General features: G+C 54.7%; 1 protein-coding gene across 4 annotated transcripts in view; it reads right to left on the reverse strand.

Annotated features, from left to right (window-relative positions):
- NIN (ninein) overlaps nucleotides 1-16717 on the reverse strand; it is a 50633-nt gene extending 33916 nt beyond the window's left edge. For 3 of the 4 annotated variants that reach the window (XM_042863368.1, XM_042863376.1, XM_042863384.1), the window contains exons 1-4: nucleotides 16660-16717; nucleotides 12519-12722; nucleotides 8715-8796; nucleotides 2742-2911 (exon numbers count right to left, since the gene is read on the reverse strand). In XM_042863368.1, the coding sequence (XP_042719302.1) occupies nucleotides 2742-2911; nucleotides 8715-8796; nucleotides 12519-12701 (435 nt within the window). In that variant the 5' untranslated portion in view covers nucleotides 12702-12722; nucleotides 16660-16717. Of the gene's footprint in view, nucleotides 1-2741; nucleotides 2912-8714; nucleotides 8797-12518; nucleotides 12723-16659 lie in introns of those variants that run through there. The other variant, XM_042863392.1, reaches the window with a different exon arrangement.
- Nucleotides 16718-18304: the final 1587 nt, after the last annotated feature.

Below are 18304 nucleotides of genomic sequence, written 5' to 3' on the forward strand. Positions count from 1 at the left end.
GAGCATCTGCAGCCTGTGCCGTTTGCTTGCGGTGGCCTCTCCCCATAATAACTTAGCAACCTCTCCCACCCTGCCATCTGCTTCTGTGAGACAGACCTTTGTTCTCCCCCAGAATATATGGCTAATTAAAATGATGATCAGGAGCACACACTGAGCGCAAGGTGATTCCCCCGTGCCTGTCCTGACAGCCCCTATTTCATCCTCCTGCGTCTGCCCGGGGATGAGCTCAGAGCCCAGCAGGCTCTGCAAGGACTGCTAGAAGGCAGCACAACTCCACAGCCCAACCCTACGGGTTACCCTCAGCTGCAAAGGAGAGCATTGTGTCTTTGGGGAGAGTGAGCACAACGCTGAGCTGCCGTTTGCAGATCCTGATTTGTACAGGATAAGGCTCTGGTACAGCCCTGTGGTTTGGGACAAGGCAGCCCTCATCTCCTCTCCCATAATGAAACCGCACCAGACAGCCCTCTCCCTGCAGAGGGGAACAAACAGATGTCCAGGGAACAGATGGGGCAGGCACTGCTGCCACATCCCAGTCCCATCCCTTGGGTTTCTATGAGCTTCTGCCTCCTGCAATGAAGGAGGGACCTTTCCCAGAGCGGAGCCCAGCAGCTGGGAAGGACATGACAGATGCCTGGTGCTGAGGTCTGGAAATCAGCACAGCCTGGGAATGAGGCACATTTGACCACATACCTGGGGATACGATGCTGGGGACCCCACAGCCACTGAACCCCAACCTTGCACCATCACACCAGGCAAAAAGGAAACTAAAACAAGGCCAGCATTCCCCAGGCATGCTTGGCCAGCTCTATGCCACTACGGCCTGAAAGCTCTACAGAATCTGTCACTCGCCCCAAGACTTTAGGATCATAGAACCATTCAGGTTGGAAAAGACCTCTGAGATCCCCAACCCCAACCACCCCACCATGCCCACAACCCTCAGTGCCACATCTCCATCACTCTAGAACACTCCCAAGGATGGTGCTCCCACCGCTCCTGGGCAGCTGTGCCACTGCAGCACTGCTCTCCTGAGAAGCAATCTCAAATGACAACTGGGGCTGAAGATGAGCAGCTTCAACCACTGCAAGCATTTATGCTGCATTTCCAGGGGCTTTCACGGTTGCACCTCCAACAGCACCGCATCCTAACGCTGCCAGAGCCACTCATTTCTCATTACCCATTAGCACACAGCCTGGTGACAGTGCTGAATTCAGCTCTGATTGCTCCAGTGGTTCCCAGAAAGTCACCAGGGATGGATGTGGCAGAGAAGCCCCGGGCAGCTGCTGATCCCCACAGACTGGCCCTCCTCAGCTCTGTCAACATGAAATGAGAGGCTGAGAGGGAAGGAAGCTGCTCAGACAGAGCCTGAGCCCTTCTAATTGGCACCGCTTGAGAGCAAGCACCAATTAAGCCACACTGCCCCAGTTCTCAGGCTGGCAAAACACCCCAAGCTGGAGACAAACTCACAGAGCAGTCAGCAGCGAGTTCATACACACCGCAGGAAAGAACTGCTGGATGGGATGGGCCCCAAAATGTTGGGGACTATTCAAGCACTGACAGCAGCCAGCACTTCAGCCCCAGGCTGCAAACAACCAATGCCTGCGTATAACAGGAGAATCATCTTCTGGAGCCAAGAAAATAGCACCGATAAAGATGAGAAGTAGGGATTTCACACATTTATCCTCTTTTTTGGCTCAAGGTGCGAGGGAATTATCACTCCATCCATCCAAAGGAGCGCAACGGGAGGCAGCGCCAGGAGTCTGTGCTCCCTGTTGGCAGTTGGGTACCAATTTAGTTAATTGGCTGACCTTGTTAATGGGCTAGCCCTCTACACCTACTCAACAGCTGAAACAGAGGAATAAAATTAGAGTGGCCTCTATCGAGGGCATCACTTCCCTGGAGGGGGTGGGTGGATTCGCACTGATTTCCAGGTCAGGGCAGCACTGGGAGATGGAAGAGCATCCCCACAGCTTTGTGAAGATCTGCTTCACAGAATTAGCAATTAGGAAAAAAAAACTTCTCCGAAAGAGCAGGCAGGCACTGGCACAGCTACCCAGCTGTGGTGGGGTCACCGTCCCTGGTGGTGTCCAAGAAACACAGAGATGGGGCACTGATCAGTAGACATGGTGGAGTGGGGATCTTGGAGGTCATTTCCAGCCTCAATAATTCCATGGAACGTTCTCCCTTTCTCTTGCAGGGAGGAGCATGCTTGTGTGCGGGGCAGCTGCAGAGCCCAGAAAGAGCAAAGTGACGCCAGGAAGGGGAGGGGAAAGCAGCTGCATTTCTCCCTCCTACTGGAAAACTCCTACCACGCACCGAGCGCTGAATTGACAACAGCTGGCAGGCCTGCAGCAGGCTGGAAGGGACCCAGCTCCAAGGAAATGCTGCTGGGGCAGCCCGCTGCCAAGCTGGGAGGGGAGATGTGGGTTAGATACAAGGGGAAATCCTTCACCCAGACAGCAGTGAGGGCAGCAGTAGCTGCCCCATCCCTCGAGGTGCCCAAGGCCACGGATGGGTCCTGGACAGCCTGAGCTGGGTCCCTTCCCACTTCCCACCCAGCCATGCTGTGGTTCATGGCCACGGCTGGCTTTCCACAGGTGAGCTGATGGATGGGGATGCTCCTTCTGCTGGCATACCCCCAGCCTGCATCAGCCCAGCCACACAGCGTGGCTCACAGCCCGCACTGAATTGCTGGCCAGGACGTGGGTAGCACACATCACCGTGCCCACAGCCACCCTGCTCACCTCCTCACAGCCGCTGGTTGTGATGTGTGGAGGCTGCACTTCCTCTCCCAGCGGCTCGAGGACGGTCACCTCAGCAAAGTCCTCCACGGACTGCTGGAACTCTGGCAGCGACCGGCGGCCATAGCGCTTGTTGCCTTTGATGTATTTGGGCTGCGCTTCTGGGGAGCAATCTGCAAAGGTGGAGAGCAAAGGGAGTTGGTGACAGGTTAGAGTTGCTCCTACTGACGGAACAGCCACTGTTGCAGAGATCAGCAGGCTCTCTGCCTTTCTCACCCTTCTGTTTGCAGAATCGTTCTGATAGGGAAGATCCCCATGCCCACTCCACCCCACAACATCCCTCAGCACCACATCTCCATGGCTCACAGGCTGTTCTGGACCCCAGCACTCACTCCCTGCCCAGTTAAGGTGCTGGGCCATCCCCACTGCCACCTCTGCCTCAGATCACGACGTTAATTAGGCCTTTCCTCCTTGCACTAATCTTCATTAGCAGCAATGGGCAAGTTTAACACGGGATAGCAACCCACTCGGGCAGCAACAGAGACCCACAATGCCTGGACACATGAATGACCTCCACTGCTTTCCTTTCAATCACTACTGGATTAAAAGTGTGAAAACAGCCAAAGGAGTGGAAAAAAAACTGAGTAAAGATGGAGGCAAACATGCCCCGAGGGGCCCAAAAGAAGCAGCTGATGCAGGGCAGGTCCCGACCCATGCACACTGCCAGCTGCAGCATCCAAATAACCCTCTGGAGCTGCCATCTAATTACAGGGGGCTTCATGGCCCCACTCACATTCCCCATCTCAGCTTCCCCCAGCAACCTCCTGCCTCCAGGGACTGAATTATCCTCCAGCGCTTGCGGTCAGGGATCAAAACAAAACAAAAATAAATAAACAAGCACATTTTTGGGCTATTTTCAGTGCGAGTCATTGGACGGCTGGAGCAGGGGGCGAATTAACCAGAGGACCAAATTAACCAGGGATTCAATTAGGGGAAAAGGCTCTCCACCACACTTTGTTTGCTAACCTCGCCGTCAAAACCCCCGCAGGACTTCTCTCAGCTTTGTTTCCTGCTACTTGCAGCACACGGCGGCTGCTGAAAATTTTATTTGCACAGAGCTCTGCTACAAAACAAATGCAAGAGTGCTGTACTAACAAGGAGCAGGGAAGCTGTTCCGTCGCTGGGATGCAGCCAGCGGGTCTCCAAACCCCCCTGCCTAACTGCCTCCTTGGATAATATTCTTTCAGATACGGGGAGAAGGCTTCAAGCTTGTTAGAGGAAAAAATATTCCACGACTTAGCTATGCAATGAATTATAAAATACACAGGGCTAGGAGGCCTTTAATTCCTCCCGCCTCGCGCTCCATCCATCCATATTGCAGCTCTAGGGAACAAACCCGGCACCCGTGTTTGAACAAGGCCATCCTAACAAGATTTGCTGCAGCTGGGACTCGCACATGAAAGTTGCCTGATGAAGTGTGCCGATAGAAAAACCGCAACGAGGCAGGCTGATGAAGGGAGAGCCCGAGAACAAAAGCAAACCTTATCGCTCCTATTAAAGCCTGCCCGACGGTGAACAATCTCCACCGAGCAGCTCGCTCTGAAATGCTAAATAGCCGTGGCTGCCCGTGCACCCGTTGGTTTCCTCCATGCAAAACAAGAAAAAAAGGCTTTGGGGGCTTTGTTTTATTTGTGATAAATACATTTCCTTCAATGAGACAGAGGCACAGCTCAGTGCGGTCTGTCTATGGGAAGACGGAGGGGAAAAGGAGCAATTAGGTGATAATGAAGCTATCGCTAGATTTTTCTTGTGCGTTTCCTGATGCTGACACAAATCACGTCTTGGCCACGTCAAGCCACGTCTTGGCTGCGTTTAACCATGGCTGCAGTGAGTACCAAACCCAGACATGCATGGAAACCCAGGTGCCTTTATGCTGGGTCGCTTTGCAAGCCTTTCAACAGCAGAATGGAGATGATTCTTTTTGTTGTTTGTTTTTTAAGCATTTGGAGGCCAGCAGCTGATTTACCTCTCCCCGCTTTGCCTATGGTCCCTTTCATCTGAGCACCGCGTGCTCATTTTTCCTTCTCCTTTGAGGAGTTCTAAGGCCTGGGAATGTCTCCAGGAGGGATGGGTGACCTCCACAGCCTGAGATGGGAGCAGAAAGTCGGCTTACACCCCGCAGCACTCCAACACCTGAGCCCACCAAACACAGGCAGCCCATCCCTGAATCACAGAACCAAGAATGGGTCAGGTTGGCAAAGAGTACTGAGACCAACAAGTCCAACCTCTATCCCACCCTCACCATACCCACTCATAGAATCAATAACGTTGGGGAAGACCACTAAGGCCAACCACCAACCCATCACCTGTGTCCACCAAGCCGCGTCCCTCACTAAACCATCACCAAATTCTGTTTGTAGACCCACTGCTCTTCTCTTAATGCTGGTTTACAGAAGCAACCCATGCTTCCCAAGCACAAAAAGCTGCACTCAGCTCCCCATTCCCAGCCAAAACTGGTGAGGAAGGATGGTTAAGGGCTTCTGGATCCACACCTGCTCCAAAGGTACATAGGGAAACAGAAGGGGGATGCCAAAAATCACTGCTTCAGATGCACACAGGACAGACCTGTGCTATTAACCCTAAACTCATAACCATGGAGGGCTGCTCCTGTGCCCCACGGGGCAGATGGGAGAGGGATGCTCAGCACAGCCCTTATCAGCCACACACCAACAAGCCACTGGGAGAGGTGGAAAGGAAACAAGAAGTAGGAAAAAAAAAAAAAAAGAAAGGACAAATACTCCCTGCTTCCTATAGCCCTCAGCAAGCCATAGGCTCTGTAAAACACAGACATCAGAGCCTGTCTAATTAAACACTAGGGGTTTTCTTACCTGGCCTCCCTGAGTGCCCTGAAGGCTGCGAGAGCTCACAAGCCAGCACCTGAGCTCCCTGCCCTGTGACACAGCCACCCAAAACCCTCCTAAAGAAATCAGTCCAGCTGCAGCTCCCAAGAACGCCCCCATTTCAGCACTGCAGACAGAAGGCATCCATTCTGCAGCTCCCCTCCCACCAACCTCCCCTCCTTGGGGTTACACGTCACCACGGTTGGAGATTTCCACTTGATTCTCTGCCTTTCTGCATGAGATAAATCATTTCCCAGCCCGCTCTGCCCCCAGAGCTGGGGATTCATCCTGCCCTCCTCACACAGCACAGGGAGCTCTCCTGGATGCAGCATCACAAAGCTGTGCACAAAAGAGTTGGGTTACATTTGAGGAGGAGGAGGAAGGCAGTTGCCCTGAAATCTGGAGGCAAACAGAGGCAAAATTAATTTCTTTGCTGCTGAAGATTTGGAAGGCAGGAATCCTCCTGGCCACAGCAGACAGCAAATCGTATTACAGACGGGATTGGCTAAATCCTAATCCCTGAGGATACCAGGTATTGTCTGAACAACTCCTTGTCCCTGCTTCAAGCTTTGGGCTCTGCAACCAAGGCAGAGAGCAGCAGCAACACACAGCCAGAAAATTCAAGTGCCTGTACCCAAATCACCTCCATCCCAATGCCTTGATGCCCCACGTGAGTCAGCTTGCAGACCTCTGCAAACCTACAAGCAACCCTTCTCTACCATGCATGATTCCTGCAAGTCATCCAGCCCAGCTCCCTGCTGGGAGGGCAATGCTGTTGTCCCCATGGGAAGAACCAGCAAGCATCCCTCGTAACCTGGCTGACATCACGATGCTCTCTAATTTGTCCTGTGTGCTTCCATAATCCCATGCCCCACCCAGGTAATCCCTCCTACCCAGGCTGCTAATGCACAGATCTGACTTCTTTTTAAATAACAACTGATTTTTTTCTTTTTTTCCTTTCTATTTTCTTCCCCCCCTTTCAATCCCTTCTATTATCCCTGGACAACCTGTGCACAGCAGACCCATGCACAGAGCATCGCTGGTCCTATAGCAGCAGCATCCCCCCCCAGAGCCCATCCCTGCACCCGTCTCCCCACAGTTCATTCATGCTTGTCACTCACTGAAAACCCATTCTGAAAGCATTCTGCTTTTCCCACACCCACTGCCCCCAAGCCACGTCACTTCCAAGCAGCTGGGTCCCCATCTCCAGCATCCCCAAAGGGGACAGAATCACAGAATGGCCTGGGTTGCTAAGGACCACAATATTCATTTGGTTTCAACTCCCTGCTACGCTCATGGTTGCCAGACCAGGCTGCCCAGAGCCACATCCAGCCTGGAACAGCAGCTGGCAGGGAGCTCTGCTCTTGGTGCAGCAGAGCCTGCAGCCCTCATGTCTCATCCTCTTGCCAATGTGCCCTTCAGAGAGGGAACTGAGCTTTGCCAAGGAAAAATACTACTAAATCAGACCAGCATCTCTCCCTCCTGTTCCTCCTCTCCAAAAATAGGGAAACCCTACCGATCTCTTCTGCAGGAGCTGCTTTAGCATCACACAGCCATCCTGGTTCCCTTTTCCCAGCCTGTGGGCAGCACCATGGCCCCCCAGCACCAAGGTTGCCACTTCCTCACAGCATGGCAAGCAAGCCTTAAAGCTCAGCCTTCCCCAATTACATTTTCATTTCAATCACACGCTGCAGAGCTCTAACTCAGTCTTTCCCCAGCCTGGGGCTGGCTGCAGCACCGGCATTCTGCGCTCGCTGACAGTTTGACACCGACAGCACAGAGCAGCTTGTTGTCCCAATCTCAGGTTTGATCTAAATTAAAAGAAGCAAAGACTTCAGCGTTAACCAACCTGTCACATCGCATTAAAAACAAATGCCTGCAGGGCCCACCTGTGCTGTGCTCCTTACCTGCAGCACAAGCCCTTTGATTACCACCATGCTGACACATGTCCCCAAGGTGGGCTCCTCTTGGGGGCTGCCTTTGTCATTTTTGCATTAACAACCCCAAATTTAGCCATTTCTGGAAGACTTTCTTTTAATATGTCTCCATTTAAACAAAGCCAGTGCTCCTCAGCTCCTCATTGCCCAGTAGATGTGTGACACTGGGCTCGTTCTGCTCAGCAGGTCTGCCTCCCAGTTCCTCTCCATTGAGCTGGGAGGGATCGCAGCCAACCCAACCCCCCCCCAAGGCCCCAACACATCTCCCTCCAGCCTCACTAAGGGATGCCTGGTGTGAGAGCTGTCAGCACTCGTCACCCTCGAAGCATGGAGAGCTTCAGAAATGAGAGGAAAAAAAAAAGAAAATAAAAAACCTATCTACTGCATCTCTCAAGTCCTACATTATTATTATTATTTTTTTATAGCTTCTGCAGGAGGGGAGCTGTCATCTTGCTGACTGGCTGTGCTATGGATGTTAGATGTACAGAGGTGACACGAGTGCAGACCTGGAGCCCCCTCACCCCCAGCCCAAGCTGTTTTCTCCTCCAGGGCTTTCACACCCCACAGGCAGTGCTATGGATTTAGGATTGACACAGAGGGGTGCAGCAGCAAGCCTCAGCCCCCAGCTTGGGCTGGAGCTCAGCCCTGCTTCCCAGCACACCAGAGCTGTCACCTCATCTCCTGCCAGGGTCTAAAATACCCATGTTTGAAAGGTGTGAGGAAAACAAAGCAAAGAAGAATAAAGGATGGTGGTCAGTACCCTCTGCTTCTTCCAGCCAGCCCCAACCTGGCTCATTCAGAGGGCTTGGAGAAGAGAAAGCTCCAGGAAGACCTCATGGTGGCCTTCCAGTGCTTGAAGGGAGCAGATAAACAGGAGGGGAACAGCTGTTTGTGAGGGTGGGTGATAGGACAAGGGGAATGGTTTTAAAGTGAGACAGGGGAGGTTTGGGTTGGATATGAGGAGGAAGTTTTTCAGCCAGAGGGTGGTGAGGCACTGGCACAGGTTGCCCAAGGAGGCTTGAAGGTTCCTTCCAAACCAACCCATTCTAATCCTATCATTTCAGCACTGAAACAGTTGTTGTTCCAAGTGCTTCTGTGAGAACTACCCAAGAGCTATTTTAGGTAATTGGAGCACTTACCTGGCTCTTGGAAGTGCTCTTCATTTGACAGTGTTCTGGACAAGATGAGGATAAGTGCTTCCTTGAACTGATCAAAGTGGACCTGTGGATAGAAAATGAGATGAACGGGTGCAGATAATTGAGTATAGGTCTGACAACCCATCAGCACTGCAAACATTCAGTGTTAGCACAGGACGACCCAAAGCCACGACTTGAATGCATTTGTAGCCTTTTCCCATCAAGCACACAGCTGAAATAATCATAGAATCCTTGAGGGTGGAAGAGACCACTACAGTCATCTTAGTTTGTCCATAGCAACCAGAGGACCATGGGGAGCATCCCAAGTTGGAGGGGACCCACAAGGATCATCGCAGGGAGGTTGGATCAGATGGCCTTTAAAGGTCCCTCCCAACTCAACCCATTCTGTGGTTGGGTTGCAGAGGAGCTGCAGTGTCCTCTGCAGTCACGCAGGGGAATCTGAGCAATCCCAGCCATGCACTGGCACCAGGTGATGCTGTCAGGGTGAGATGGAAGGCTGGGGACAGCTGGGCTCAGCAATGAGGCAGAGCTGGCTGCCTGTTGGGGCTGGAGAAATCCTTGGAGAATTTTTAGCCTTCAACGAGGGACTTTATGCCTAGAGAAGCAGAGGATGCTATCGCTGGCAGTCAGGTGCTGTAGATGCGGTGCTGCCGGAGCTGCAGCCAGAGCAGATTTTAATGCTGTCAGGGAATGGATAAGCAGCAAAGCTCAAGAGTGAATCACAGAATCATTGGAAAAGACCTCTGAGATCCCCAGCCCACCCCACCATGCCCACATCCCTCAGCACCACACCTCCACCACTCTTGGACACCTCCATGGACAGTGACCCCACCACGCAGCCCCATGCCCATCACTGCTGCCTTCCTGAACACCTGGAGTAATTCAGAACCTCATCAAGGATGCCTTCTCTGAATACCAACTGCTGCCATTCATTTCACAACACTAACATGTTTCACAAGGACAGTTTGCAGAGATAAGAGAATTTACCCAATAAAAAAAAAAACAACAACTTGATGTTTAGACTGAAGGAGCATGAATAAAAGATGAGAGTTGGAATAAAATGTCCTCCTTCCCCCCAAGATCTGCTTGGGGACAGCAGGCAGAGCCACCCCTTGGTCAGGCACAGGGTCTGGCTGGGTCCTGGAGGCAGCAGGGAAAAATTAATAGGAGTCACTGGGTGTCACTTGTGCAAATGGGATGAGCTGTGGAGCTGAACCAGGAGCAGGGGGGAGAAGGAGGGGAGGGGAAGGAGGACAGGGCTGCAGCTGCACGTGGGCAGATGGCTGCAATTTGACCGTGACCACAGCCAAAGACGCTCCTGGAAGATTAGGCTGCAAGGCTGTGGTTGGGAATCCTTCAGTGCTCCCTGGATTTCAAATGCAAATGGGCAGCACAGACACAAGAGGCACACTCACAGGTGGCCCTTAATCACAGAATCATTAAGATTGGAAAAGACCTTAAGATCACCTAGTCCAACCACCCATCTACCACCAACATTGCCCACTAGCCACGTTCCTAAGCACTACATGTACATATTTCTTGAGCACAGTGCTCCTGCAAAGCCAAGGGGCAGAGGGAGGTGGCACATGGATGCACCAACAGCCCTGCAGAGAGCCCAAGTGCCTTTGGGGCAGCAGCACCCAGCTTCAGGATGGATGCACCATGAGAGCTGGGGGGTATTTCCCTTCCTGTTTGACCTGCTGGAGAACATCAAGCAAATCCCAGCAGCCAGCAAGCCAGGAAAAGCAGCGTCTGCTTGCGCCATGCATCCGACCTTGAGCGCTGGAGGGATGTACAAAGAACATGCCTAGAAAATTGCAGCTGCCAGAATTAGTGCTGTGCTCAAGCACAAGCCAGGCAGGGAAACCCATGGGACAGCAAAGCCACAAGCTCCAAAATAGCTCATGCTACAGAAAGTGAGGCTTTGCCACTGCTCCCAGCACCACTCTCCTCCAATGACATGCAGCAAGCACCAGTGACATCAGCACTGGACACAGCCCTCCCAAAGCAGCCTCAGCCACAAGCCAGCCCTGCCAAAGCCTGTACAAGCCAAAGGCAGAACGTCTGCAGCAGCAAAACACCAGGAGGGCGTTTAAAGTTTAATGCTCTTTTTGACACGCTTGGCTGAACGCAGGGTATTTTGGGACCTGGAGCTGCAGGACTGGCCGTCTGTGCTATGCTGGGTGACAATGGCAGCATGTGTGTGCCCTGCTGGGATGAGGCTGGGGTCAGCACCATGTCCCACTGTCTGCATCAGGACTTGGGAAGGGCCGTGTTGGGCTGAGAAAGGACGGCCACCAAGGAGTGCTCCAGGGAGGTGCCCAACATTCCCCAACCCCACAGCTCCAGAAACGTGGAGATGTGGCCCTCATGGAGATGGGAGGGATGGGGAAACACGGGGGCCTCTTCCAACTTGAGTGATCCCACAGCTCACATCCCTGCTATCCCTGCAGTGCTGCTTCATGTTAGCTGCTCACTGACACGACACAAGGGGCAAGCAGGCAGAGTGCCCAGGAATGCCAGGAATTGCTGCAAGCATCGCAGAAAGGCCTGAGAAGAAGAACCAGGGATGGCCCAGCAGTGCTGTAAGGATTTGCACAGCCCCACCGGACTGCAGCAATAATCCCCAGCAGCCTGCACAAAGCCAGCAGCAGCACGTGCACCTCCTTGGTGCTGGGATGTGGGGATGCTCCCCCCAGCCCTAAGCATTCAGCCCCAGCACAAAAGGCAGCACGTGGCCACGCCAACTCCCCGCCGCTCCGCAGACAAAACGTTCCCCAGAGCCTCCCCAAGAAATAAAGCCCAGGAACAAAGCAGCGTGGCCCACGGGCAGGTGCAGATCTCCCCAGCAGAACATAAAATAGGAATGGCCCAAGCTTGTGGGAAGCCAGTAGGAGGGATGGGGTGAGCATGCCCCATACTTGGAGTGCTCTCAGCAGGGGCTCGACACCCTGATGCTTCCATCTATGAGGACACAGCCACGGCATAATGTCAATTTGCAAAGCACAGAGCAGCTGGGGGATCTGTGAGCCAGCAGGATGCTGCGACCCCAAAGGAGGAAGGAGCCATTTCCTACCAGCAGCTGCATGGGGACACCAGGAAATGCGGATGGAGGTGGCTCAGGTGGCCACCATGGAGTCTGATGGCATTCTCAATGTGGTGGCATGTACTCCCATTGCAGCTGTTGTCCGCAGCAGCTTAAGTCACCCATGGCAGTGGGTTGGTACTGAACGGATTTCAAGGTCTCTTCCAACCCAACCATTCTGTGGTTCTTTGAAATCAGAAGCTCAAGCCCTGGCTTTCGGTCCCCATAACCTTCCAAGGACCCAAGGAAGTGATTAAGGCTGGAGACAGCACAAGCAATGCTGAGCATGAAGTGATGGCATCAGAGAATTTTGGTGGGGAGAAACTCTGTGCAGTTGGCTCCATCTGGGGACAAACATTACAGTTGGCAGTTTTCTCCTCTCCCATTATAGCTCACCTTCTGGAGGCTGTCTCACACTCACCCTATCCTCACACAGTGGAGCAGCAGTGCAAACACATGGCTGGAGCTGGGCTGCTCACAGCCCAGTGACCAAAGCAAGAAACTCTGGCTGCCCTGGAGATGTCTGAGGCCACGGATGGAGCCATGGGCAGCCTGAGCTGCAGGGGGGCACCCAGCCCACGACAAGGATGGGGGTCTTTGAGGTCCCTTCCAATCCAACCATTCCACAACTCCATGAAACACATCCCTATCATGCGCACAGCAAGGACCACATCCACACAGCAATACAACCCCAGCCTTACCCTGCCTAGGAGGTTGCCCTGGAGCAGGGTCTGCTGCAATGCCGGGGCCACCTCCTCCAGGTGCAGTACATGGCACAAGTCAGTGAGCTCCTCCTGCCCCAGCGACCCCGTGCCTGTGCTGTCAAAGCTGTCAAAGAGCTCCTTGAGGCGGGCTTCATACTGGTCCTGCTCAGCTTCATCCATCCCATAGCCTGCCAGGCTCACCTGGGGGGAGAAACACAGAGGTAAGGATTCCCACGGCACAGCACAAAGAAAACCCCAAGGGCTGGTATGGAGGCAGCTTTGCTCCATGGTGCATACCATTTGCATCCATGTTTGCTTGCATTAAGCCACCCCAGTAGCCTCCTGGGTGAAGCCAGGAGCAACGCACTGCAAAGGCTCAGTGGGAAAACATAGTGAGGATCTGGGGGATCTTGCACCTTGCTGGGTGATTTGCAGGTACGTATGGCCACTATACTGAGGGCTACACCCCAAAATCCACAGGGCTGCCATCATCCAGTCGTGAGCTTCCCTCTGCACATGGATCTCATGGCACGTGGGAGCAGAGCATGCACCCCAAAGCAGCACTTCTCCTGTTATTGGCATGTGCTCAGGGGACACATCCACGCTGGGTCACTGCCCTGCCCATGTCACAGCGCTGGGCTGCAGGGACCTGCGGTCAAATCCTGCCTGGAGCAATTGGCACCGAGCACAGGACACTGTGAGGTGGCAGTGCTGGAATTTGGAACGTGGAGCATCCCAACCCCAGGGATTTACTTTGGGAGGGGGAGCGGGGAGTGAGATTTCCTGTCCAAGCTGAGGACTTGACTGGCATCCTTTGATTCTGGCTGCAGGGTTTCCCTCCTGGCTCAGGAGGTCAGCAGCAGAACCAATGCCATAACACAACCGCAGGGTCATGCCAGCAACCCAGGCACAGGTTATAGGGCTGTACCTGAGATGCAACCCAATTCCACCCCCCAACACCATCCCTTCCCACACAGCGGCCTCCAGGGATCCCAGGAATCTGGGAATCAGGAAACCCACAGGACAGACACAGCAGCCTGGTCCCCGATGCGCAGCAACAGCGCATCTGCATCCAACCTGGGGTGCAGAGGAGGAGTCAGCACCTGAAACCCCAAATGCTGCCAGCAGAGGGAAGGCAGCAAACTGGTTCCTTGCCTCTCACCCACAGCAATTCCGCTTCCCACCTGCACCCGGGGCTCTGCACACATCAGGCACCAGCACCACAGCCTGCATGGCAGCCCCAACGCTCACAGCACACCCTCAGTGCCTCCAGCCCCAGGATCTTCCCAGGCACTTCTGAGCCTCGAACCTTTGGGCTCAGCTACCACCTGCCCCCCCCCCAAACCATCCCTGACTCCACATCCACACCCCCAAAGCCACTTCCACCAGCTGGGCAGCGCACAGAACTAAGTGCCACCTCCCAGTGCACGCACAAGTATTGGGGTTGCTGAGCCCCCCTCTGCTAAACCGACCCCAATGAGCCAAGAGATGCTGGGGGAGGAGGGATGGAAGCCCATAAATCCAGCAAGGAATGAACCCACAATGCCACAGAGCAGCACAGCAGGGAGGGACGGCCAGAGCACACCAGGCTGTGAACACAGACAGACACAGACATCCCCACGCAGCCAAGGGGGGGATTTAAGGTTTCCCAGCCTACAAGTGAACAAAGGAAGGAATAAGGCACAGGACATCCCCCTCCTTCCTACCTGCAGGCAGCCAGAGCCGCGGCCCCACACGCATCCCGTACAACCTCCATCTTAGGCAGCTGCTGTGCAAGGTGACCCAAGATGCCTGAATTATTCAGCATTGCTTCGGGGAGAAGGATCCAACCCAGCCCCACGCCTTCCTCCTACCACCAGGCTGGGAGGCAGCAGCACAACCATCCCAGTGCTGTGGGGATAATGGGGTCAGCTGAGCCCCAGCTGCTGGTCGGGGGCACGGAGGGGAAACCAGAGCACAAAGCCTGGCTGAGAGCAGCCTCTCGTCTCAGCTCCAGATGGGGCAGCAGCTGAGGTGCTGGGAGTGGTGGGATTGGGGAGGGGGCAGCAGCTGGGCCGGCCCCCCCCTCCTTCCCCCTTTGAGAGGGGCTCAGCTCCAATGGGGGTCGCTTTGTTTGGGTTCGGTAAGTCCTCCAAAATGATAAACTTGGGTCGAGCGGGCAGCTTTAGGAGAACTGCACTTTATTGTTGTTATCATTGTTATTTCTACCGACCCTATGGCAAGCCTTTGGCAGGAAAGCACTTGGGATGGTGAGATAAGGAATTCCCCCAGCATTTCTCTCCTCCCTTTTGCACCCACCCCCTTCAACACAGAGGCTGACAAAGCCATTCCCAGCTCAATTTAACCCTAACAATACAGGCTAACGTGGTAATTCAGGACTTTGAGCCAACCCCAACCTCCAAGCTTTAGCCTACATGGCCGATCCATGGATGGCACACTGCAGCTGGCACAGCAGTTGCTTATCAAAGCAAAGAGCGGAAGGAAGGAGCTTCTCCCAGTGCTGTTCCAGTGCTGCTCTGCCTGCAGCCCTCAGGCTGCGCTGCTGATGGCATTTCTGTGCACCCAAACCAAGTCACTGCTGTGACCCAACCAAACCCTGGCACCCAGCAGTGCACAGCCACTGGAGCTCCATCACATGGCCATGGCCAGAACATCAGCAGATGCAGAACACGGCCAATGTCACCTTGTGCTGAGCAAGGCCGGGACCCAGGCATTGGCACAGCATTTTGTTCCAAGGTGCCACCGACACGAGGCCCTGGAGCTCTTCTGGAAGGTCAGCTGTCTCGTTGAGCTTTTTATCTCCTTCCCCTAATGAATCATCTCACACAGCACAGCTGGGACCGAGCTGACATCATTCCCTGCTTTCCCTGCTCAAACCACAGACCCCTGTTTCGCCTCTTTTGGGGCGATTTCTCAGCTTAACCCACTTCAGGTGCCACCATCTCCTTGGTTGAACAATGCCCAAAAGCCAATGGGAAAAAAAAAGTCAATGAGAAAGAGGAAAAAAACCACCAACAGAACCCAGAAGGACAACGCAGCACCCAACCATCAGCCCATGGCCACAGCACACCCACCTCTCCAAGGGTCACCCCAAAGCCAACCCTACAGCTGGCGTTTCCTCTGCCCCATTGAGCACTGCAATGATTTCCACGGCCCCTCAGTGCCACCCCTCTCCCCCAAAACACAGCCAACCCCTCCAGAGCTGGCAGAAAGAGGGGATGATGCTGTTAACCAGCCCGCAGATTAGTGGGCAATAAAGAGCTATAAATTTATGTAAAGAGCTTCAAAGCAGCACGGAGGTTTGAATATTCACGGCACCTCGGGATTTGCATTGTAATGGGCCCTTTCAATAAGGAAAAACAATGCTCCCATCTGCTGGGGTTCTGCAAGCTGCCACGGGGCTGTGCCCCACAACTTGGGGAACCCTGATGGGATGAAACCCAGAGCCAATGGTCGTGGAGTTGGGGAATATTTAGAGTAGGATGGAACCCGTAAGGATTGTGGGGTCCAAGTGCTGGTTGCATACAGGACCACCCAAAATCCAAACCCTGTAACTATAGAATGACAGAACACCCCGAGTTGGAATGGATCCGTAAGGACATCGGGGCCAACTCCTGGCTCCACACAGGGTCACCCAAAATCTAAACTCTAGGGATCATAGAATCACAGAACATCCCCGATTGGAAGGGACCCATGAGGACCAACACCCGACCGCTGCTCCCGAGATGTGCACGGCACCGGGACGGAGCCCCGAGGACACGACGGGTGCTGAATCACGGTGCCACACACCGGCACCCCCACGGCGGACACACGGAAAATGCTCAAACGCCAACGCAGCATCCCAAAGCAACACACGCCAAAAAAAAAACCAAACCACCAAAGCCTTACCCCCAGCTCCTCGCTCCGGCTGACCCTAAGGGGCTCCGCTTTAGGGTCTCACCCCCAGCCCCGCGCTCACCCACCAGCTGCCGTCTGGGGACTTCACCAATGACAAACGGCGCGATGTCACCATCCCAGCCCCCCGCCGGCAGCTCGCTACGTCCTTCAGCCCGCCCGGAACGACGCGGGCGGCCTCGGTGGGCGAAGCGAAGGAGGTCGGCTCCCCACCCCACCTCCCCCCGGTGCTCCCCGTGCTCACCCGGCGCCCTGCCGGTGTCTGCGGCGGAGCGCAGCGGAACGGAGCCGAACGGAACGGAGCGTGGCTACCGGAGGCGGCGCCCCGTTCAAATGCGGCCGCGTTTATTGGGCAGCGGCGCAGGGGCGGCCCCGGGGGGGCGGGCGGATGGACGGCGGTTCTTTGTGAGCCGGGGGAGGGTCGGCGCCGAGTGGCGGCGGCGGTTCGGAGCCCCACGCGGGGTTCGAGGTGCGCCGTGCGGGTGGCGTCACCGAGGTGCCGTGTCCCGGCTTGGGGTTCCCGTGTTTCCTCTGTCCTTTGCTCCGAGGTGGCATCACCGTGGGGCCGTGCTGGCTTGCACCCCAGCTTAGGGTCCTCGTGGTCCCCTCTGTCGCCGAGGCGGCATCACCACGCCGGGGGACGGCTTACCCTTGTCCCGAGTTGCCACACCAACTGATGCCGTGTCACCCCAATATCTCCAGCCCAGGAGCGTGTCGGCTCCCTGCCACCCAGGGTTGACCTTGTGCTGCAGGTCCCTCAGCGGTGACACAGCACCTATGGGCACCCCCAAAACGCAGCACCCTATTAAGGCCCTCATTGGAGCTGGAGCCCACCTCAGCGGCCAGCTGAGTGCAGCCTGCGGGTTCTCTGCTGGCTCGTATGGGGCTGAGCTCCCACTGCAGCATGCTGCAGGCTTCTGTTTCGCTTCTCTCTGCAAAAACTCTCCGGGAATCCTCTGAGCTCTCTTTGAAGATGAACCTGAAGCTGGTCTCAATATATTTAGGAAAAAAAGAGCTTCAAACCCACAAAATGCTGCGGGATGGCCAAGGGCCCAATGGCTGCAATGGGGACAGAGCCCCACTGCAGCACCAGGAGCAGCCCTGGTCTCCATGCAGTGTCATCACCTCCTGTCCCTGCAGTCCCCAGCGCGTGCTGCCTGCTGGGGTCACGGCCCCATGGCCCTGAGCGAGGCTAAAGGTGACAGCAATGGGGACAGGGGCTGTGTGGGACAGATGTTAGTGAGAGAGCTTTGTGCTGGGCTTTGGGGTCTGTTTTGTAACATTTGCCATTATTCTCCGCAGCTTTCTTCTGCTCTGACACTTGCTGAGGGTTCTTCTATTTATTTATTTTTTTTCTTTCCTTTCTCCTTCCCTTTCCCCATTTGCTGTTTCATCCCTGGTTCAAACCCCCCCACCCCCCCCCTTTTTTTTTTCTTCACTGCGCTTTATGTGGAGCTGGAACCATCTGCTGCTTTGTTTTGTTGGAGCACGGCGAGTGCCAGGACCTTTATCCCCCGCACCCCTCCCCACCGTGCTGTGCTAATCCACAGCACTGCCCCAAAATCACCGCCGCCACCAAACAAAGCCTCTGCATGGCTGCGTGTGTGCAGCTGGGTGGGCAGCAGGGATGGGCAGCATCCATGGCATCCCCACGGTCCCCACATCCTCACACTCCCATGTCCCACGTCCCTGTGTCCACCTGACCCCAATGTCCCTAATGTCCCTGTGTCCCCATGTCCCCATGGCCTCATGTCCCCACGCCTCCGTGTTACCATGCCACCATGTCCCTACTTCCCCAAGTCCCCAAATCCCCATGTTCTCATGTTTCTGTGTCCATACATCCCACATCCCGATGTTCACACATCCTCACATCCCCACTTTTTCACATC

Source organism: Lagopus leucura, unplaced genomic scaffold (assembly GCF_019238085.1).
Source record: "Lagopus leucura isolate 7727_CA_CO unplaced genomic scaffold, USGS_WTPT01 Super-Scaffold_1, whole genome shotgun sequence".
Taxonomy (NCBI): Eukaryota; Metazoa; Chordata; class Aves; order Galliformes; family Phasianidae; genus Lagopus; species Lagopus leucura.